This window comes from Cheilinus undulatus, linkage group 13 (genome assembly GCF_018320785.1).
Source record: "Cheilinus undulatus linkage group 13, ASM1832078v1, whole genome shotgun sequence".
Taxonomy (NCBI): domain Eukaryota; kingdom Metazoa; phylum Chordata; class Actinopteri; order Labriformes; family Labridae; genus Cheilinus; species Cheilinus undulatus.
In genome coordinates, this window is record NC_054877.1 from 34,600,352 (window position 1) to 34,624,764 (window position 24,413).

Below are 24,413 nucleotides of genomic sequence, written 5' to 3' on the forward strand. Positions count from 1 at the left end.
TATGCCATAAATAACTTTCCCTTTCAGCCGCACCTACCTAGCAGCCACCAACAATGGTGGCACGTAATAAAAGATGTGCATTTAGCAGAGCATAAACAGTTTAGACTGAGCCCCATCTTCTGCATGTTTCACACTAGAGAGAGCAGAGCCAGGCTGACAGAAACCCTCACTGATCAAACAGTTCCACATCCTCCTTGTCTTACAGCCAGTGTCAGTGTTTGCTGTGAATATGAATTGCTTCACACCTGATCTTTCCACATGAAGTTTGATGCCTGTAATAACAGCAACATTCAATGAGTCAGGTCACAGGTTCAGAGCTTCTATGTTGTTCTGTATGGAGTTTGACACTGACTGCTGCAGAAATTGATTGTCTTGAGCCAAGAACTGCAGCAATTTGCATCTCCAGTATTTGCCACTGCGTTATTAGGCTTTTTCTTTTTAACCATTGTGTATCTGAGTTTTTTGTCTGAAAGAGCTTGATAAACATCAATCCTGTGGTTCACAGTCAAGCTATAAATCTCATTTTGTTCAGGACAGCCTGGGCTTTAAGAATATGTGGGCTGCAGTAATGTCACTTGAATTTTAAAACATTATGGGACTATAAAGGCTAAAAAATAATTATGAGTCTTTCAGGCCAAGGTTATTATAGTATAACTAAAACTAACTAAATAACTAAAACTGAAATTTGAAAATCATTGTAGTTGGCTGAAACTAAATATAAATTAAGTTTTACCAAAAAACTAAAACAAACCTAAACTGCATAGTGTGCTTACAACAAAGCTAACTAAAACAAAATACAAATAGAGACAAAATATCCTTAATTTGAGTCTTTGACACAACCATACTCACTGGCACCTACACCCAAGTCTGGAGAGTGTAAAACTACATGATTTGATTGGTTAAGACTTCACACAGTGGTAATTATGTCTGGAGTTGTATTCAAACATAATGTTTCAATAAATTAAATGATAAGTGAGGAGTAGCCTGTTTGAATATGTTTTTAAAAATGTATGATGTTCACTCAGCCCTGACATGTATCTTGGAAAAACTACACCTAATAAAAACTAAATTAAAGCGAAGCTTTTTTTGCAAAGTAAAAACTAAACTAACAAACCAGCAGTAAAAACTAATTGAAACTACACTGAAATTGAACTCAGAAAGTGAAAATGATACAGAAAAAAAAAAGAAAAATCCCAAACTATTCTAACCTTGGTTCAGCCTCTCTCCTCCAGTTTCAAAGTGTTTGCTCAGGCGTTGTCTGACAAAGCATAAGGTGTTGACAGAACAGCCTGCCATTGGTTGCCACACCCCATGTGACACCTGTTATGGGTACTTTAGATTGTGGCTAATGCTAAGCTAGCAGCAGAGGCGATTGAAAATGGATGAAATAATGGATAAAAGACATTCAATATGGAAGTCCTGGTATGGATTTAATCTTTAAAGACCTTTGGAAAGTCACCCAAGTTCCTGGCTAGCTAGAAATGCTTCTGTAAGACCTGCAAAGGTCATTTGAATGACACAACAGAGGACTTTCAGAGGGGAAAAAGTAAGTGGCTTCAAATTTATGGTTCAAGAGTTATTTAACTTGTCTTTTCTTGTCGTAACTAACAACGCCTGTCCCAGAGGGTTAAAATTTGGTGGCTGCCATGACAAAACTAGCAGCAAGTTGGCTAAATGGGCTTTAGAACTTCTGCCCTGTACAAAGAAAGTCCATCCATCCATTTTCTATACGGCTTATCCCTTTTTGGGGTCACACAGAGTGGCTGTGACATGTCCCTCTGTGGCACTGCAGACAGGAACTGCTTTGAATAATGACTAAAAAAAGCTGATTTCATGGGGGACCTTAATTCTGTAAATATTTTGATGAAATGAAATGATCAGTTTTCCACTTGTTGATCCCCAAGAGATGGGAGAACTGCTTATCCCTCTGGGGATCGTAAAGAAAGTGCCCTTTAAAAAATTACCTGACTGGGTACAGCCTCACACAAAGAACAGCTAAATGTTGGATTGAATATGGATATCAGGCCAGGATATGAGATTCAGATTAGCGCAATGTCCCGTTCTCTATTCACTCTCCGGCTGAAGCGGCACATGGACATAACAGCACACACTCATGCTGCCGTCAGTGAGAGCAGGAGAGATATTGACATAACTCTGTTTCTTCTGATGTTTCCAAAACAATAAGATGTTTATGCCTTAAGTAATTTCTAGGGATGCACAGATGCATCGCTTTTACATTGGTATCAGCCATTGTACAGTAAGCCCTTATCACAAAAATTGGCTCTTGGCCAAATAATGAGGCATGAACAGACATCAGTTATCAGTGTTTATCTGTAATGTGTGTAGGTATGCCGGCGCATCTGATATCTAGCTGCTCAATCACCTAAGAGATATTTTTTACAGGGCAAAGGAAGTGACTAGTTAGACAAACTTTGATCTGCTTCACTGTCAAACGTGAGAGAAAACGTTGAAGTCTTACTCCAAAAGAAGTCATGAAACCCACAAATCATCAGTGCATCTCTAGTGATCTCTCAAAAACAGACATCTAATAAGAGTATGTTTGTTTGTCTTTGTGTGATCACACAACCGCTTAATTAGCACACCATTATCGTGGGATCTTACACCGTGCTTTCATGCGCTCCATTCAGACAGATGGACATCTGCAGATGATAAACAGAGCAATAAAGAAGCAGTAGTGGTTAGATGATGAAAGAGAGAGAACAGGGGGAGAGAAGGATGGGAGATGGGTAAACATGCAGATATTGCTGAGGAATCTGGAGATAATCTGAGCATTGTGTGTAAAGTTGTAATGGTACAATAAATGCATTTAACGTGTTATTCACCAATCCGTCCCTGAAAGCCACAAAAAGTGTTCACATCCCAGCACAGTGTTGTCAGCTAGATTAAATATCAGACTAATAAACTGAACGAAGAGGGAAAGAGAGAAATGTGTGAACTATATGAATTGAAAGTGTGCATGGTGATGTCTTCAATAATAACACAATAAGTCACAGAGATACACAGAAATTAAAACTCTAAACAATATGTTTAAATCTTGTGAATCATGCTTTAAATGTTCATATAATCATTATTAATTATTTTTACTGTTGTATGTTATATTTATTCTATGATGCCTAATAACATCTGGCAAAGGGACTACCAATGAAAATTAGCCTCTTGGCTAACTCGGGTACATTTACATTTGTTTGATTAATAACACTGTCCCTTTCAAATGAATAAATTAAAAATTAATAAATAAAAGTTGATGCAATTATAAGGTACAGCTTTGAAATAATTGCCAGATGTCTGCCCAACTTACATTAGCAGCTCCAGGACGTTCTAATTGTTTATTCTTTTGGCAAATTTATGAGCTTTGGGTGGATAGATTTATGTCCTCTCAGATTTAAGTTTTGCAGATTTAACCATATAGTATCTTTAAGAAAAAAAGACCTAAAACTGTTCTTTTTTTTGCCTGATAGAGAAAAAAAGATGTCAGGTGCTGGTTCTTATTGCACTGAGAGCTGTGTAAGAGAAGACATTGCTGTTTGCTTGTGCATTTACTGTAAGTCCCTCTCCTCAGTACAGTATGGAGGGGCTGTCACAGCTACAGATGTCTCCTTATTTGAAGAGACAGCCACTAAGTGCTTGTGGCAAGAAGAAGTTTGGGATGAGAGCCAATGAGTTGTGTATTGACAAAATGGCCTTCACATGCTGTTAGAGTGAGGGATGATTAAATTTTGTGACGGTTCGCTAAAGAGAACCTACGGCGCAGTAAACACTCAGTACTTTAAGATGCACTTAAGTCAGCCTTTTCTATGAAAAATTATAATTTGGCTCTTTATGACCGGGTTTGTATCAGCCATACTGGGGACATTGAGCAAACTATTTTCTGCAAATTCAATAACCCATATCATAACGCTGCAATTTCACACAGTGTCTCTGGGGGTAACATTGAAAGGTTACAGCTGTTTAGTGTCTTATGTTTAAGGACAGGCTTTTATATCAACAATTCATCCTCTTATTGACTGTATTCGCACAGCAGCCATCTTTTCTCTGACATCATGGTCAGTGTGGGAGGCCCACATGGAGCTGTATCATACTGCTAAGTTTCATGTTGCAAATAGAATAATGAATATAACATCTGGTTAATACTTAAATTTTGATAATTACAATGACATCAAAGAAATCATACTGACAAATTGGGGGCATAATATCACATAAATATCACATATCACATATCACATAAATCATTGAAGCACCTATGAGGCTTTTCAGCTGATTATGATACAGACCAACGTTAACCCTTAGAGGTCCACTGGCTATTTTGTTAATTTTCTTTTGACAAAATAAACCACTAAGGAAATGTATACTATGCTCATGTTTGGTTTAATCTTTTTCGGCACTACTTCAACTTTACAAAATGAAAATTATATATTTTTTAAGTTTAATGTACCGTATTAGATATAGGGCCTCCAAAAACACAACACCCCTCAAAAATGGATTTTTAAAAATTGTTATTCAAAACAATATGTTGTCATTTTTAAAAAGAAATTACAATATGTTGAAATTAAGAAAAATGCCAGTTCTGTACAGCATGGTCCACTTTCCCCTATGTGTAACATTATTTTTCAAATCAAATTAAAATGATCATTTTTTCATTTTTTACTTGGCCTATTGACATCAAACAAAACCTGAAAGAAAGATTAAAGACCATGCTTTCTGCACGAAGTGATTGCAATGCAAAATGTGTCTTTGTTTCAATGCTGTCATGTGACAAAAGTAGTGCATGATGAAATCACACCGGCGTGATTGTGGACCCCTAAGAGCTACCACTGTGCCTGTCTGCATAAAGAAAAACTACGTCAACAAACAACAACAACAAAAGGATTAACAAGTGTTACATTTTACTGTTAAGAGTAAGCATTGTGAGGTCTGCTCAGAAAAAAAACTACTTACAGGACAGAATTAGCAAAAACTTAGAGAAATTTCTCTGCAACTGCCTCGCTAAGACTAGAAATAATGTGAAACTACAGATGTGACGCCCGTATGCTGGTATCATGCAACAAGTGGCACTCAATATAGTACACCCTGATAAAACAGTAGGTTAGCCTGAGATTTCCGCCGCCTTCTAGCTAACGGTGGCCAGTGCCGTTTGGCGCGTATCCAAATGATCACCCCCATTAATTTCTATGTACAGTCTGCCAGACACACCATGCCACTGCACTTTACGCCACTGCATAAACGAAAATGACACTGATGAAAACGGAAAAAATTGAACCTACAACAAAAATTACATAGATGAAAATGATGACAACAAAAATGACGGCGAAGAAATGACAACAAATTGACAATGCCAACAATGATGACGACAAAAAGGATGATGATGATGAAAATGACAGCGATCATGAAAATGATGACGTCAACAAAAAAAAACAACAAAATGTTGACGAAAATGAAACTGATGACAAAACATTACGATAACAAAGAAAAAGACGTCTATAAAAAAAGTGATGATGACAAAAATAACAATAACAAGCTGGCAGAGGGTTTTCCTCAGAGAAAAGCACATTTCAGCTGCTGTTTACCATCTCTGTTTGAAAGCACAGAAAAATAACTTTAAGTCTCAATCTTTGTTTGAAGTGTAGACTAAATGGGATTTTTAATCGAAATCCCAACAACCCCAATTCCAACTAGAAAAGCACTCGGAGAGTGCAGACCTCCAACATTAGCCCTATCTCCCAATAGTACAGAATCCTTCAAAATTCATGGATCCAGACAATGATCCAGATCACTCCCAAAATCTAATCAGTTCTTCCTTTTGCCATTTCTGACATTTCCTGAAAATTTCATCGAAATCCATCCATAACTTTTTGAGTTATGTTGCTAAAAAAAAAAAAAAACTAACTAATAAACAAACCCTGCTGATCTCATAACCTCCTTGGCAGAGGTAAAAATTGCTGTGTATGGTGTAAATAAAATCAGAATGTAAAGATTTACAAATCTCATAAACCCATATTTTACACAACAGAACATAAAAAACATATCAGATGTTGAATTGAGACATTTTACTATTTCATGAAAAAATTCTCCTTAAATTTGATGCAACACATCTCAAAAAAGTAAAGACAGGACTAATAGTTCAGCACCCAGACTCTTCTACTGTGAGGCCATGCTGTTGTGATGGATGCGGTGGTTTAGCTTTGACTTTCTAAAACATGCAAGGACTTCCCTTTAAGAGACATTGTCTGGGTGGGAGCATATGTTTCTCGAAAACGTCTTTATCCTTTATAGTGTCTTTCCAGATGTGTAAGCTGTCCACACCATAGGCAGTAATGTAACCCCATACCATCAGAGCGGCAGGTTTCTGAATTGTCTTCTGATAACAAGCTGGATGGTCCCTCTTCTTCTCAGTCTGCAGGACACAATGTCTGAATTTCACATTTGGATTTACTGTACCTGACCACAGAACAGTTTTCCATTTTGCCTCAGTCCATTTTAAATGAGCTTTGTCTCAGAGAAGATAGACATATTTCTGAGTTCTTCTTTGCACAATACAGCTTTAACATGCGAGTCCATGCAGTGATCACAAGCATTTAATATTGACCTTTAGGTCTTGTCCCTTGTGAAATCTTTTAATGATATGACATGATGAGGTATTAAAAGTTTGTAAAAAATTTTTCTGAAATTGCACCACAATTTGCACACGTAGATTTTCACCAGATTAGTGAACCCCTGTGCTTCTTTACGTCTGAGAGACTCTGCCTCTCTGGAATTCCCCTTTTTTTACAGTCATGGTACTGACCTGTTGCCAATGAATGTTATTAGTTGAAAAAGGTTCCCTCAGCTGTTTTTCAAAAGTATTTTCAGTGTTTTTTTGCTGCGTCCCTAGTTTTTTGAGATGTGTTTTTGTGTGTGTGTGTGTGTGTGTGTATTACTTTTGAACATATGCTAACACTTTGTTAGTTAACACTGGAAAAAGCTGATGGATTAAACAGATGTGAAAATGTTATTCTTTGCCTAACTGAACAGAAGTTGAAATATTATGAAAAAAACTGTTTTGAATTTGAGACTGTTATATAACAACTGTCAGACATTTGCTGGGGTAAAAAGTAAATTATTTGTCTCCGGAATTAGCAGTGCTGACCTGAGATATGCTGTATTTTTACTGTATTTTTTGGCAAATATAATGAAGATAATTAAAATAATGAAGGGGCTTTGATTGATGATCTTGAATGAGCTTTCTGAGGAGTTTAATAGACCTTGTCTGTGCCTTTTCCTCCAATCATCCAAGACATCAGTCCCCCCACAGCACTTAATCACTGCTGCGCTTTTCTCTTCCATCTGAAAAGATACTAATGAAAGGTGATTAGCTCGGCTCAGTCAGGGCTAATGAAGCTCTCTGCCTGTCTGTCACCAGGGGAGGAGGCTTTGACAATATTTGTGGACAAGAGGAAGCTCAGCCAAGAGTCATCGTCCTCTGGGGTCGAAGGCAGCAACAGGAGCTCAAACAGTACGGGAACGGTGACCCTGGAGGCCCTTCACCAGCTGGCTGCTTCCTATTTCACTGACAGAGAGAGCACCCTGCGACGGCTGCACCACCTCCAGATCGCATCCACTGCCATTCGGGTAAGGAAATGATGAAAAGACGTAAAGCAGCAGCTAAATCTGTTGTTCCCCTGGATTTTGGTTGTTAGCCTCCAGCACTGACTCATGGAGAGACAAAGACAACTTGACTGAAAGATTAATTCAGTATTATGAGGTGGGAAATGTTTCAGTCTTCATGCATAAAAACACATATATGAATCACCAGCTTAGAATAAGCCAAGTGTGAGTCAGTACTCCTCTATGTTGTCTAAGTATTTTATTACTTTTGGGTTAGTAGATGTAAACAACCCTATGTTTGGGTTCTAGCAAAGAAGCCTGGGAAAACAGAGCACATTGATCTGTTTTTGCTATTTTGGCCTTTATATTCATAAATCTTTATTTAGTTTCAGAGATATCTGATCTTTATTTATAGATTTCACCGAGACCCAGATCGGTGTTGGAGAGTGTACTGAAGCAGCTTTGGAGAACGCGATTCAGTGCTGTTTTTGGCTGCTCCTGTTTACAGAAGCCCTGGGGGTGGTTAAGGTCTTAAAACAGCCGTTCATTATGGTGGAAAGTAACAGGAAGATGTTCCTCCTTTCATGATATTATAGTATCATACACAGTGTCATCAGTGACAATGAGTCGTACCTTAAAATAAAGAATCTCAGATTGTGTGTCAAATTTTAATCTAGACACAAACTATAACGATAGCTTAAAAGTGAATGTAGTGAGGAGTACACACAGTATTTACTTGGAAATAGGAAAAATAGAAGAAATGTAAACAGGATTTACTACCATTACTGTTAAACATCATCAGGCTGCAACATAACAAAATTGACAAAAGTCAAGGGGTCTGAATAATTCCTGAATGCACTGTATGTTTGTAGTTTTGAATAACTCACTCAATATTTTGCAATATTTTCTCACAAAGCTCCTTTAAGATTACACCATTTTCAAAGTTTTCTTCTTCTTTGAGTTTTGTTGCGCCGGCCTGAACTGTTGGTTTCATTTCATAACAGCATTTGATGTGTATCTGTAAGCTTCTAGTGAACGGGCAAAATACAAACAAAATAAACACAGAGTACTGACACAAACCTCTGCCCATGTATGTATGCATTTAAAACAAAGACCACACACAAGCCTTGAGAAGTCATAACTGACAGAAGTGCAGCTTTCAGTGTGTTTTATCTAGTATAATCAGAACTGTGAGAGTTGGCAGAGCCTGTGGTGTATTAAACATTAGATGAAGTGGAAACCAAAACAACAAAGATGCACTCCTGATTTGAGATGATAAAATAAATACAACACAAGTAAAAGGCAAATTAAACCTTTTTCTTTCCATGCATTGTATCATATTCATGATTTATAAAGTGTGCTGTGACACAGATGGGGCTTTTCCACTATGGCTTTTGGCTGCGCCGAGATAAACCAAGCCGTGCTGATTTGCATTTCCATCACCAGTTTGGCTGCGCTGAGCCGCGCTCAAATAGGGCCAAAGCAGGCCAGCCCCACCTTCAAGCGCGCCGCACTGATGTTGAAGTGCTTCGCGAGGTCCGATTTACTGGGGGGTTTACCCCTCTACTACTGATAACCCCTCCATGATTGATTTTCACTCCATGGGGAGATGGGGAAGATACGTTTTATCCCTGCCTCTGCTCCAGCTGTCCATAACTCTGTTACAGAGGTGTCAGCATTCACTGTATGACCTAAATATTTATGACACAAGACCAAACCTTGAGATTTTTGTGCTCATATTACGGTCTGATAGTTGTGCACGGCTTCTCACACTGATGAGTGAGATCAGGAAGGACCAAGCACAGATCCAGGCATACACATTTTTCTGCACTTACTAAGAACAAAAGTTTGACCCTTTCCCCTTTTTATAGACAAATGAATTCTAAACTTTTAAAAAATAAAATGCTGAAGATGTTCAAAACATTTCGCCCATAACAGAGTCTGTCTTTAATTTATTCTGGCGCTAGTAAAGCATGCAGTTCTCATGATTGTGTTCATTTTATGCTCTTTAGAGACCCACAAAGCAATAATAAGACTATTCTTTAACTTATATGCAGGAAAATTCTCTCCTGTTGATGATAAGCATGAATTATTGTTTGTTTACTGATCGTGGAGAGAGGGAGAGAGAGACAGGAGAGAGGGAGAGACAGAATGTAAAAAGAGCAGCTCGCAGCGCTGTTGGTCTACAGTTTGATTTTTGCTTTAAGACGATTTAAAGTCATTCAAACCAGACGGTATAGAGAGATCGAGGAGGGCTTAAAGTGCTGTGTCACCAGCTCTAGACGTGCCCTCAAATGGGTAGCTCAGTTGTGGTGGAATCAAATCCCCTGCTGCGCTGGGCTGCCGTGCCAAGTCAAGCCGAGCCATGCCATGTAATGGAAAAGCCCCAATAGTTGCTTGTAAGTAGCGGATGCAGTGGTAACTTGCAGGAAATCACCATTCATGCAGTTTAATAAAAGACCCCTGACTAGCTCATGCAAACACAAGATGGGAAGTTGTAATAGAGCCTGAGCAGAATACTTAAACACACACTTGGAGCCGGTGTTCTGTACTTCTACATATCCATGTAGTGGATCTTGTTTTGTTGTGTCCACTTCTTCCTCTTCTTCTTTGTTTTTAGCCAGGAATAAAGCCCAGTTGATACCAAAGATTTGTAACGATACAGTTTTAGAACGTCACTAGTTAAAGTCCTAGCAGTCAGAACTGCTTGAAAGGTTGCAGACAGCTGGTTTTAGAACTTTGCAAGCAGATACAAAAAGGAAAAAGTAAATCTTGTTTTAAAAGGCCATAAACATCAGTTTTGTGAAAGTCATGCTATGAATAATGGAAATGATTACATTTACCTTTTCGTTCATCGATCGTTCATGATAATCACTCGTTATCACCAGCGTACAGTGGCAGCAAATTTCACAGTACATATAAACACAAAAATATGTTGCTAGCTCAGTCTTGTGATAACAGATACCCACTGAGAATGATTAATTTTGCATGGACAAATTTGGCTCCTACAGCTTTGAATTTCTCATGCATTATCTCATAAAGCACTGCGCATCCTGACAGACTTACCTGCCACTTTATTAGGTACACCTGTTTCATTGCTTGTTAACACAAATAGCTAATGAGTCAAACACATGGCAGCAACTCAGTGCATTTAGGCATGTCGACGTGGTCAGGACGACTTGCTGAAGTTCAAATGGAGCATCAGAGCAGGGTAGGAAGGGGATTTAAGTGACTTTGAACATGGCATGTTTGTTGGTGCCAGGCAGGCTGATCTGAGTACTTCAGAAACTGCTGATTTACTGAGGATGTAACAAACAATCATCTCTAGAGTTTACAGAGAATGAACCAAAAAAGGGAAAACATCCCGTGAACAGCAGATGTGTGGATGAAAATGCCTTGTTGATGTCAGAGGTCAGAGGAGAATGGGCGCACTGGTTTGAGATGACAGAGAGGCAACAGTAACTCAAATAACCACTTGTTACAACCAAGATATAATACCATCTCTGAATGCACAGCACGTCAAACCTTGAAGCAGACGGGCTACAGCAGCAGAAGACCACACCAGGTGCCACTCCTGTCAGCTAAGAACAGGGAACTGAGGCTACAATTTGCACAGGCTCACCAAAATTGGAAATTAGAGGATTAGAAAAAAAATTGCCTGGTCTGATGAGCCTCAATTTCAGCTGCAACATTCAGATGGTAGGGTCGGTATCAACTCGTCAGGCTGCTGGTGGAACAATCGTGTGGAGGATTTTTTCTTGACATGCTTTGGACCCCTTGGTACCAGGGGAGCTTCATTTAAAAGCCACAGCCTACCTGAGTATTGTTGCTGACCATGTCCATTCTTTGATGACCACAGTGTACCCATTCTTCTGATGGCTACTTCCAGCAGAATAATGCACCATGTCACAAAGCCCAGATCATCTCAAACTTGTTTATTGAACATGACAATGAGTTCACTGTACTTCAATGGCCTCCATGTTCACCAGATCTCAATCCAACAGAGCATCTTTGGGATGTGTTGGAACGGGAGATTCACATCATGGATGTACAGCGTTAAATCTGCAGCGACTGTGTGATGCTGTCATGCCAATATGGACCAACATTTCTGATTTTGAGACTATGCCACAAATAATTAAGGCAGTTCTGGAGGCACGAGGGAGTCCAACCCTGTACTAGCGAGGTGTACCTAATAAAGTGGCCATTGAGAATATGAGCCCAGCTGGGAAAAGGAAAAGCTTTTCAAAATGATATTTTATATTTCCCCTTTTCAAATGTATCTTATTCTTGGAAATGATTAGGCTTACATCTATCTTTTTAATGTTTTAACACGGAAACTTCAGGCTGTAAACACTCCTGTCTCCTCCATCAGCCGCACAGCTTGATAAGATAAATACATGAGAAATTCAAGGGTTTAAGAGACAAATTTGTCCTTAGAAATGTATTATTCTCAGCAGATATATTTTTAAAACAAGACTGAGCTAACAAAGCTTTTAGTATTTATATTTTGCTGCCACACTACAGTGGTGATGACAAAGAGGATTAAGTGATGAATTACTTGCATGCACCTGTGTAAGATATAAATGCATTATCATGGCGAGAGAAATGTGTGATAAAACAATAACTGTGTTGTACTGTCCCTATTATAGAGACAGATTTATTGTGTAGTACCTTAATGAATAAATCACTTTAAATTGAGCGACTGTGAGAGTTGTTGCCATGAAAACAATGCACCGTCTCCTTCAGTTGCAGCGGTGTGAACTGGAAGGTATTCAGAACAAGCAGTTTCAAATTGTCTTGAAACTTAGTCTAAACTGGGCTTTATTAGTATTATTACCATCTGCATTGGTGCATGAATGTGATCATTTATGATTAACTCTTTTCTCCTCAGGTGTTTTCGTTGTCTGACTACCTGCTCTGAACCTTGATGGCTCTGGATGAATATTAATGCTTTTATAGAGTGAAAATTCATGATGAGTGTCCTTAAATTCAACCCATGAGTTAGTTTTCTTAATGCATGTAGAGCAAAGTTTGACACTTTCCAGCTCAGCTTGGAGATAACATGCACCAATTCCTTGAAATCCGCCTGAGGGAATATTTTCCCTGACTTATTTAATCAGGTAGGATTAAGAACAAATGCTTATTTACAGCTTTGGCCTGACACTCCTCACCTGTTCACTGCAGGGTGCAGGATGACTGTCAAATCTGTCTCTTTACAGTTCCTGCACTTTTTAACCACAGAAAACTTATATACTCAAACAAACAGGGCTGATTTGAGATATAAATAAATGAGTCAGTTTACTCAGAGTTGGTCAAACATGTCCTTTATAGGCACCTTTAACAGACTGATTTACTGCAGTAGGAAACAGATCTGAGGTTTCTAAGAGACTACCTCTGTGGTAGTGAGCTTCAAAGAGGGGAGTAAAGAAGCAGAATGGGAAAGCAGTCGTGCATCCTGTACTATAAAACACCAATCATCCATTTTATCATCTGAAGTGGCTATTAGAGTGTGTGCATTAATCAGCCTGAGGGGCAAACGTGGATGCTAAAGTGAGTAGCCACTGATGAAGACAAGTGCCCCCCACCAAACTGAGGACGTGTTCCTCCGGTTATGAATCAGCCTGATGGATTGGATGGATCATTCCATTAATTTCCAGCCAGACTGACTTCCATTCATTCACCACTTTGCAGAGTGTGTGTATGTGTGTGAGAGAGCGGGGCTGATTGAAGATCAGAGCGGAGGACGGAGATAAATACTACATTTTAAAAAGGATGTTGAAGACCACCTGCGACACACGGCCCTCCATTAGAGTCGTGAGTCGTGTTTTTTAAGGTATTTAGAGGAAAATAGGAAACAATCCTAAAAGCAAATTTATGCTCAGAAGGAATCAGAGGTTTGTTTTTGTGCTTGTTTGCTTCAGAATTTCTTATGGTACCATCAGGAATAACTGCTGCTTTAAATGATGTAAGCAGAGAAGCAGTTCAAAGTTTTTATGCCGTAATTTCTTCCCTCAGATCCGAACGGATTATTCCATCTTTGGAGGAAACGTTTTATACAGAAAACCTTTTTCATGTGACTTCACTGTGACTCATTGCATTCAACATTCATCTGAGGCATAGAAAAAACCCTTTATATATTCTTCTGACCTTCACTTTTAAAGATACGGACGTAAAATGAGTAATGTTAAAACGATGTGACTGATAACTGTCTCCACTGACTTATCTGAGATTACCAGCTGTCCTTTTCTCTTCATTTAAAAAGAATGAAATGAAGGAAGACCTATTAATGAGGTAAAAGGATGACATTCTCCTCATGTTCTTACAGGTGACAGAAACCAGAACCGGGCCCCTCGGGTGCAGCAACTATGACAATTTGGACACAGTCAGCTCCGTCTTAGTCCACAGTCCAGAAAACAAAGTCCAGCTGCAAGGTAAATTACACAGGTGGCACTTATGCACTGTCTCTCTGGCTGCTTAAAGGGACAATACCTAGAATATCTGAATTTGCCTTGATGGAAAGAAAATGTGTATTGTTGCCATGGAAACCTTCAAGGTTATGTCAAAGACTGTTACATAAGGAAGTTTGCACTGCTACTTGTAGCTGTTGCTTTATCTTATTCATGTTTTGTGCTGCTCACTTGTAATGGACTATGATATTCTCTGCCACTGGCTGTCGGCATGCTGTCAGCCAAGCTCCCCCCGTAACATTACTCCATCCCCCACCCCTGACCCTTACAAAGTTGTTTAAAAAAATCAAGTAGATATGTGTTGCTCAGCTCTACCAACCTTCACGGCTCACTTGATTGTGGCCTTTTGATTTGAGCAGTAATCAATTCTTTTAGTAACTGAGTATTCTGTAGTTTAGTCAAGAAATCTAAAAAGAAGTATTTCATGCTCTGTATTTTTTAAATTAATCCCTTTTGCAGTGGTACTAGACAAATGAGAAAGAAGATGGGTCTCTAACTTGTTTATTTCAAATATCCATTATTGCAACAGGACACAGGTTTTCTACCTAGAGTATATTTTAAAATTTGCATTCTTGTCCTAATGATTTAAATTTAATATGAAGTTGCAAAAGATAAAGGGAACACATAATCATCCCAATGTAATGTGAAGTCAGTCACACTTCCAGGATATCAACCTGTCCAGTGAGGAAGCAGCACTGATTGTGAATCAGTTTCACCTGCTGCAATTTCACCAGAAATTTGGCCCGGTGGTTAATTAGACAGCTGCCTGCCAGACAACAATACATATTTTTTTATCACTTCACAGAGACTTCTGCTTATAACACTGGTTTTAATCATATTTCTCAAGATCTTGAGAAATCAACCTAATTCTTGGGAAAAAAAACAGCATTGCTTTCCTGATATATTGACAAGAATAGGCCAAGATTTTTAGAAAGAACCAAAGATTAATGGTATTGTGTAACAATTTAGTAAAATCTTTAATTAAAGATCCTGTAAAGTGAAATCCATTTGTGTCTTAACACACTATATGTGTTGGAATATTGTTGCTGTAAATGTGTGAAACTCTGAGATCTATATGTGACTGAATTCTGGATTTGGACCGTTGGACCAGCTTGGTTTAAATTTGGCAGGGCTAATATGTGGGCCTGTGATGTCACAAGCCCACAGTGGGGAATGACCCCGCCCCTCTAACACTACAATATAAATCACAGAGCAGTTCATCTCAGTACAGTCTGTTGTTAGCTGATGTCACTGCCTTTATTCAAAGTTAACAGCCAGTTGGATGCTGTTTCTTTGTTCACTTAGAGGTATATTTGCCAAATCTATCAGCTACAGTGGCCTGTGGATCATTGAAAGTATCATAACAGAGATTTGAGCCAGAAAACGGATGTTATCTCTTCTCTGGCACAGAGTCAGGCAGCTGGGATCTGATCATAAGGTCAACATTCAGATTGTAATTTTTTTTTTTTAAACCTGACAGGATCATATTCCTCCTGAGCGGGTGTGACACGCCCACACCATCCTGTAGCAGATTTTACTGCCTCATTGGTCATGATTTTAAGGCTTGATTTTATAAACTCAGAGATGTTTTATTTGACTGGAATTTGATTAAGGAGTTCATAACACAGTGACCTATCATGCAACAAACCTAAATACAGATTCCCTTCTAATTTACAGGGTCTTTAAAGTAAATAATAAGAGACTTTCTTCTAACTTATGATTTGCTCAGTTCTATTCCCTTTAATGAATTATACACAGTTATGTTTGTGAGGATTACATGAGTCTTATTTGGGAAGGTCATGAAATTTTAGTTCTTACTAAATCTTAAGAGGGGCCTATTTATACGGCCAGAGTCATTCATGAATCCTGAAGTTCCTGAATGATTTGATTTTGAGGCTTCTTTGTATTTAATGAGTTTGGAGAACATATTGTCTGAGATTCTTACATAAACAGCATTGCATCTGATTAGACATAATATGGTTTTTCTCTTGACAGTCTTTAGTACATTGAGAAAGAACCAGCAAGTGTATCAGAGTTTATTTCTCTCTTCTTTCTTTACTAGTCTTAATTAAGCTCCATTGTTTTCCAATACAGTCCCTGTAGTTTCCTTCCTTTCATCCGATGTGTTCAACATGAAGCTGTGGGACTAGTGAATTTTCCTTTTTTGTTTACTGTAAAAACATTGATGACTGAACTGGTGTGAGTTTGGTCTCTTTGGTGTGTTTTTGCTGCTTCATTGTGAAGTGTTAAGAGATTAATTCAGTTACTTCTGAAGTAATCATTACCTTGAGCCTACCTAATGAGTCCTTAAGTATCTCCCAGCCCGTTTTTATAATTATCTTGATATTTTTCTCCATTTTAGAGTACTCCCCCTAACTCCCTTGGCAACTCCTTACCTTCATGTGTGCTAAATGGTGACAGTGTTAGGTATCAATGGAACTTTGGTGCAAAGGATGAGGTAAGAAAGATGTTGCCTACAAAGGCAACATTTCTGAGAAACAGAACGGAGAACAAATAATAGAAATAAACCTTTTTGTACTGCACTTACTGTTCCCTGTAATTTTTTTAACATTAAATGGGTGTCTATTTGTATGTAAATATGGTGCTTTTAAGAATGAATCTGGCCAAAATGATCTACAATGAGACCAGGAAAGAGTTGGATCTCCTGTAATGGACCTATAACAAAAGGATTTAAGCCCTGATGTTTATAACAGTGTGATTTCTCTGTAATGTGCTGTTTAATTTCTGTAGGCAGAAGTCCTTTAGGAGACCTGACTGTGATAAAGTTGATAAAGAATGAGAACAGAGCATGCATTTTGTCTTATCCCAGATGTTCAAGCTTTCTGCCTTTTTTATATAAAACTGCAAATTTTGTTAATGTGTCTTTTCACCTGAGGACAAAAGCTGCCCAGGAGTTTAAAATTTTTAAATTAGAGGGAACATTGATTGCACTCCTTGAAAAGTTCACAAGTGCTTTCTAAATAGCAGTGTAACAACATAAGTACCAAAGTACTTACCCCTTTCATGATAGTACCAAACTTTTAACACCACCACAGTGTGTAAAAATTCTGCATAGGGTTGGGGCATGCTGATTTGAAAATGAAGTCGGAAATATGCAGGAAAATGAACCATGAGCAGGTGGGAGAGGGTCGGGATGCTTTGTGTCCTGTGACTGTTTGCAACAGTAGACTGCAAGAGTAAATAACCAGTGCAATCTCTATGAAGGTAAATCTGTTTTATTCCATCCTCTGGTATGTCATTCTCTGCTCTGTACTGTGCAGTTTTCTTACTCTCTGTGGAAAGCTTAAAAAAAGGTGTATCACTGTTAAGTCAGTATAATGCTGTAATTACCATAATGCCACAGAGAGTCAAGGCAAGAGTACGTTTCAACACCACTGAATTATCTTTCTCCTTCATGATTTTATGCCTCACATCATTTTTGCTGCATGTGACATTATGCCAACAGTTGAAGTTAAGTGCATTGTGCCACATTTATGTTCCGTGCCACACACAGAACGCCGTGCAACACAGCGCAATGTCCATGCTTAAAAAAGTCGCACTGGCACTGTCTAATTTAAGCTAGGCCTTGAGGCAGATATTTTCCTTGAGGAACTTTTGTAATCAAATGGCTCTGATTACTCGAAGAATGGTTTCAGCCTTAAAGGGCAGCAATGCAAATCAAAATGTGTACTGGAGCTGTGTAGGTAAACTGTCCTATTGGCCAGAGCAATACTTCATCACTTTCAACAAAGACATGGGTGTTAACCTGCAAGGAGGTCAGACTTTTGGTGGTGCTAGCCCTGCTAACATTAGCCACACTCTGCAAACCAAAATGAATCAATTATAAATATATCAAAGATGGTTTTTAAGTATATATTTCTCAATTTCAACTGTTTTCTGAATATTTTCTCCACCTTTACACTAGCCTGTTTTAAATGGATATAAATATACAACTTTGAAATTAGTTGCCTTTGATGTCGTTAATGTCAATGCTTCATGGGACTAGATTTTAAAGAACATGTTCATAATGGGGAACAACTTAGGTACCTAAACAGAGTTCATATCAGTTCATCTTGGGTATAAAACGTAATCATTCACACATTTAACGTCATGTTTGATGTCAAGCAGAGATTTTTTCCTGGGGGCAGATATAAAATATTCTTATTAAAGCTGAAGTGAAAAATTCATAGCTTATGTTCACACATGTAGCTTAGAAATTCATGAAATTCCCATTCGTTTTGTTCACATGAAAACAACTTTAAAACAAGTGCATCCTCCTTGAATCCTGAGCCTCGCTAGAGGATTTCCATTCACAGTCAGTAAAAAAGTAATTGATGCTACAGCATAGACTGTATTTAGTATAATAGAGGGTGAAATATTTGGCACTCCCCCCTGCTAACAGGCTGCAGTATGGGTTATTAACCCGACCTCCTCCATGATAACAGATGAGACAAGGTTCAAAACCATAACGTTGAAATGCACATCAAATCATCACTTTTTCAAACCCAAGTCTGTTAGTTGTTATGATGATTTATGTCTAAGTGCTCATTTTCGGAGTAAGTTTTGTTTTAATCGATGCAAAAACAAGACGGCTTCTAACTTCATGATAAACAGTCCTGGTGACAAATGCACTTCCAGCAGAATCCTCTACTTAAGAGAAACACAAATGTTTCATCTGTATGTTTAATTTTTCCATCAATTAAGAAAGGGGCTTGGCTTCACTTCAGTCCGACCAATCACCTTCTTTTTATGTCACCAGCTAGATATGACAATGCCCATCTGGGTACCCCAGTCTCAATTCAGTACATAGGAGGCGTGCTATCTACTGTTGTACACAGTCTATATACTGGTGGTGCTGAGAATAGTCATTTCCATAGTGCATCATGATGCAGGTGTTGACGAGTTTACATCAATGCAGAGACATAATCACTGTACACAAATGCTTGTGAGTATTTCCCTTGCAGCTGGACCTGCCATAAATACTTAAATAATAACCTGCCCCCCTCCAACAGGGATGCTTTCAATGCATTTCAACTGCAGTCTATTTTAAATGGTGCAGCTTTTCATGTCTTTACAGTTGCACTAGTCACATATGACGCTACTCATGACAAGGCTGGTGTTATAACTTGCTCAGAAGTCTGCAGAGTACAGTCTACTGACAGAAATACAGAGTGAGTCAGTCAGAGAGAATTAGAGAGGAAGACATTGAAAAGGATGTTTTAATCAAGGATGGACATACTCTGACATGTTTGTTTTTTTCATTGTCCTCAATGACAGTTTTAAAACCAGAATGCCTCATATGTTTCAGTACCATTGCAATCTTTAGCACACATATGTGATTTGGACGTACCATAAAATGGCACAGAAAATACATGAACTAAGAGGCAAATATGATCTATTTACCACAATCTTGACACATTTAAACACACCCTACCAACGTGCCAAGTTAGGATAGTTTTGTGTCTTTAAAAAAAATCCTCTTGTCACATGAGGCTACATGTCACATTTTCAGCTCACATTTAAATCCTAACAAGATGATCTGAAAGTCATTTCTCTTATTAGATGAGAAATGTCTATGACCAAGGGAGAGAAAGCAAGAAGGGGGTGATAAAGCTGTTCAGTTTCCAAATGTAGCATTGTTAACTGACAGTGCAATTAGTGAATTAAGAAAAAGGGAAAAAGCCCAAATAAACCTTGAATTATACTTTTAAATTTTATCCTATTTTGATATGCCTTTTCCTACGCCATTTTTAATGCATTTTTATACTTGAAATAAGACAATAATATTATACTGTTCATTTTACTGTTAATATTACTTGATATCACATAGTTAAATGACATAATATTAAAATTGTTTTTTTTTTGTAAAGAAATTCCCACTGACATTAGGAGTTTGTTTAAAAGAATGCTTGCCTCCTGATAAAAGAAGTCATGTGCAGATATATAGAAAATGGAGGAATTGAATGAATAATGATGCATGGAGATATATCATCACATTAAATCAGAAAGCGTCATTAGCATGATAATTGTAAACTAATCGAATCCTGATCAGTCAAGATGCATAGCTCTACCATACACAAGGCCGTCCATAAGGGGGGATCAAAGGGAGAGCTTTATGGGGCCCAGTCAGATTGGGGGGCCAATGGGGGTCAGCAAAATCATGATCTACTGTTCAGCTGTGATAACAGTATTTTATTTTTATCCCAAATAATAACTATTCTTAACAGAGCAACAAAAATGTTATTATGTTTCACAAAATCTTTTACAATGTTAATAACATGGATGGGCAAATTGAACTAAACCACATGGAAACTAAAATCAGACTAAATAACAGCCAAAATGTGCACAAACATCAGGATGCTAGAAAATAAAGTGGAAGGCGCTGAGAGAAAAGTAATTAAATAATTACTACAAGGTGAAAAAATGGGAGAATAGTGGCTAAAATGGGTAAAAAGTCACACATAAGAGGCAAAAATAGACAACATTGGTTGAGAGTGGTGGCAAAAAAAGTGATGAAAATGGGTCACAGAGAGGCACGATTAGATGATTTCAGCATCAGAATCCAAAAATAGCTCTACTTAACTGATAGCTAGGATAATAGCATCAATGCTACTGGTCCAGCACACATGCACTGACATTGTCATCGAATCACAAGTGGGCAGGGCCCGTTAACTGTTTGTTAGCGGGGGCTCAGCCAATGATGGATTCATGCCATGCCCCAGCAGGATTGTCCCCCATTCCAACCCCCTACTAGTCTGCTCTCATATTTGTTATATTGTCCTGTGCCCAAGCACACTTGGGAATGTATGCACTCCCATATGGTAGTTGGCAGTGTGTGGCCAGTTGGTTTGCAAATCTGCCAAGAAGAAGAATGATTGTTAATGCCCCATTAGGACAAACTTCCATTCTGCCACAATGGAGATTTGTTTATTATTTTAAAGATGCTAACAGGGACTTTCTCCTGACTGCCACATCTAACATGCAGCTCAGAGGATGAAATGGGCCTGTGCTGCATGGATAGTGTGGTTTTTGAAGAGACAGTAGATGTTAGAAACTGCCTTTACAGCTAAAGTACCCATATTTGAGCAACGTGAGCACGGTTTCATTTACGTTTCCAGGAGACTGTGCTTAGTGTTCATAAATTGAACCCAAGACCACCTCTTCAAGGAGACTCAGACATATGCCTGAGTTCAATCTGCTCGTGCTTTGAATGATTAAAAGGACTAGGCTTTGGGGTCAAGTGTACTCAGATAGGGGCCTGAGGCCTGCAAAATCACCCTTAAAATCAATCCTGAAGTTTACTTGGTGCGAGTGTGCTGAAACTGCTGCTGCATTTTAGACAAGCTGGAGATATGATTTAAAAAAGAGAGTTACTCGCATCTTATTATCTTCTCCATTCATCATTGGATTTGTTTATTTCAAAGCCTTTGCTGGCAAGGAGTAAATAAAGATTATTCTTATCCTTGTGTTTGTGAGAGACAATATAATACTCTGATTTATTTTTTTCATGTTACTTCGGCTCCACATTCACACAGTCTTTCACTCTCTTCAGGGCTGCAGGTGATCCTGCCCAGCTACCTGCAGAGCCGCTTCATTCAGGCAGCTCTCAATTACATCGGCTGTAAATCTGAGGGTCAGTTTGTGTGTCAGAACAGCGACTGCTGGTGTGAGTGCAGTGTGGACTTCCCTCAGTGTAACTGTCCTCACGCTGATCTGGACACTCTGGAAAATAACCTGCTGCGCCTCGCAGACGCCTGGAGGCGGACCAACCAGGAGTTTGAGGAATCAGGTGAGTCAGGGGGCTTGTATTCACTGTAACCCTCGAAAAAGTGGACTTGAAAATGTCAGCTTGAACAGCACCTTTAAAAAAAACCCACAGGTGAAACACTGTCCTTTAAAAATGTCTCAGAATTCTGGCCGCAAGGAATGAACTTGCTATAAAAAAAAAAAAGTAATAACGCTGGATATGAGGGTGAGCATGAACACATGTCTTTGTTCTAAATGCATTCCTGGCTGCCAAACCCTGCACAGCTGCCAGACGAGGAATCAGGAGAGCTGTCAATCAAAGTGTCAGATCAAATGATGGTTCAGATGTTCTTGTGTGCTCAGGGCTGCAGTGGGAGAAGAAACAGACTCTTTAAGAAGTACATCTGTTGTCAGCAAAGACCTTTGAAGAATCGCATACCGGAGGTGGAATGAAAGTTTGACGTCTTATAAATAAAAGTGCACATGGATTTCTTCCAAATGTGAGAAGAGTAAATTGATAGGATTTATATGTGAATAAATATTGAACATGATGTTTTGTTTGTTTAATTCTTTTAAGAGCTGCAGTGCAAATATCTTTCAAACATTTTACTCCATTTGAACCCAGAAAAACAGAATCATGAGCACAAAAACTGTAATGCAATCCGCATATTAACTCAGCAGTACGTCTTCTTCCTGACCTCTGTGATGCAAATATTGAATCCCTGGTACGAAAAGTAGGATTTTAATGTTAAAAAAAGGCACTCTTAACTTGACATTTTAACCTATCGTATCGCCATCACATGACTCCTCACAGTGGCATCTATGACATGAATGTGGGTACTGTGACTACTGGCCTGTATAAAAGATAAAAACGACAGCCAGATAATGTCAGACGCCTGTGAAAAGAGGTTAAAAGATGTAGTGTGATGACAGGTTAAAGGCTAAATTTTAGTGGAAAAATACTGTACATTTATCCCATAGTTCCTCTACTGATAACCAATGTTTGGTTGCTTTGCCTTTGCCATTTGGTTTGCTGGCAGGTGTTTGGTAATGTACTTGCAGCTTCATTATCTCTATGCTTATGGCGCTCCTGTCTTTTGTCTTGAAGAGGAGCAAATGTGCACAAGCAGTGAGAGACAGTGCAGTGCCAGAGCCATGAACATGTGACCAGGAAGTAACTTTAAACTTGTTTGACATTTTTACCCACGCCGATGAAATCGGCAGGGGGTTATGTAAAGGGTTCTGTATCTTTGTTCGTTTGTTTGTTTGTATGTGTACAAGATAACTCAAGAACAGAAAGTCGGATCTTTACCAAACTTTCAGGGTATATTGGGATAGTGACAGGGAAGAGTCAGTTAGATTTTGGTGATGATCCGCGCACCGGTTCTGTTTTTCTCGCACTTCGAATTTTGAACACCATAGTAATCAATGGGAGTGTGAGTTCTTTGGTGGCGCAGCTTAGGCGTGGGTCTGCCGCCTCAGATGGCCATTCTAGTTATGTTTTTTTTTTTTTTTACAGTATGTACTAAATACACCATATTCACAATTATATATAAATTTCTAACATTTTTTTAGAAAACATTTTTTACATTCTTGCACAGGGAAAACACGCAAAAACAACAACAAACAGAAGAACAAAACAAAAAAAACATGACATTCACACTTATCCCGGTAGTTCATAACACATTGTCTTCATATTACAATATTAAATTTAATGTCCAGTCATGAGGCATTCATAAATATCACAGTCAAATGACAAGCACATTTCATTCCAATATCTAGAGAAGGCGACTAAAGTAAAGAGTGTCAAATATCTCTTTACAATATCTCTCTGCAATAACTCACTCTCTGCACAGTATATGTCCAGATAAGGCCCCCTAAATAGATCTGATTTCCTTTACATTATTATTAATTGTGTAAATTAGCTGTCCGAATAAAGCAACCCTTGCCATATCCTCCCTCCATTCCCCAAAACTGGTTTTGTCTCTTCTCTTCGCTGTAAAGACATCTAGAACACATAATGCTGGACACTGAGTGAGTTCTGTTTTCCTAAAGTCCTCTACATTTCACACTCATACAACATATGAATCAACGAACCCCGCTCTTTATTGCATCTCCAGCATCTATCATCATCCCTGAGCCCTAACCTTGACATTTTTGAAGGAGTCCAATAATTCCTATTAATCATTTTAAATAAAGTGTCTGCATGCCACGGGCAATGGAGTACAATAGAGTCACTCCAGTGTTGGATTTTTGTATGTCTGAAAAACTTCCCTGTTTCAACCCTGCTCAGAACGAGCTTTTTCTGTGTGTGTGGCTTTAAATATCATAGAGCTGTCTGACACTGCCCCTCTCAGAAAATGGATGTAGCTGAGAGGAGGGTGGAACTCTCTTCCAAGCAGGGGGGGGTCAACCAGACCTGGAGGCAGTGCTAACTCCCCACACGACATCATGAGGAGAAAATCTGAGAATGGCTTGTTTTTAGCAAACATTTTCTGAAAGGTGGAGAAAGGGGGGGGGGGGGGGGGGGGTGGATTTTTCTAGTCCTTTAGGGAATTGTGGACAAGCCAGGGGCATATATTTTTGTTAGAAAAGCCT

At 38.7% G+C, this 24,413-nt stretch overlaps 1 protein-coding gene across 1 annotated transcript in view; it reads left to right on the plus strand.

Moving 5' to 3' along the window:
* The window catches only part of LOC121520341 (BMP/retinoic acid-inducible neural-specific protein 3-like), a 53,658-nt gene that overhangs the window by 22,473 nt on the left and 6,772 nt on the right, over positions 1–24,413 (plus strand). Inside the window, exons 4-6 of the mRNA XM_041803736.1 lie at positions 7,418–7,626; positions 13,928–14,033; positions 21,622–21,858. Of these exons, the coding sequence (XP_041659670.1) occupies positions 7,418–7,626; positions 13,928–14,033; positions 21,622–21,858 (552 nt within the window). The remainder of the gene's footprint in view (positions 1–7,417; positions 7,627–13,927; positions 14,034–21,621; positions 21,859–24,413) is intronic.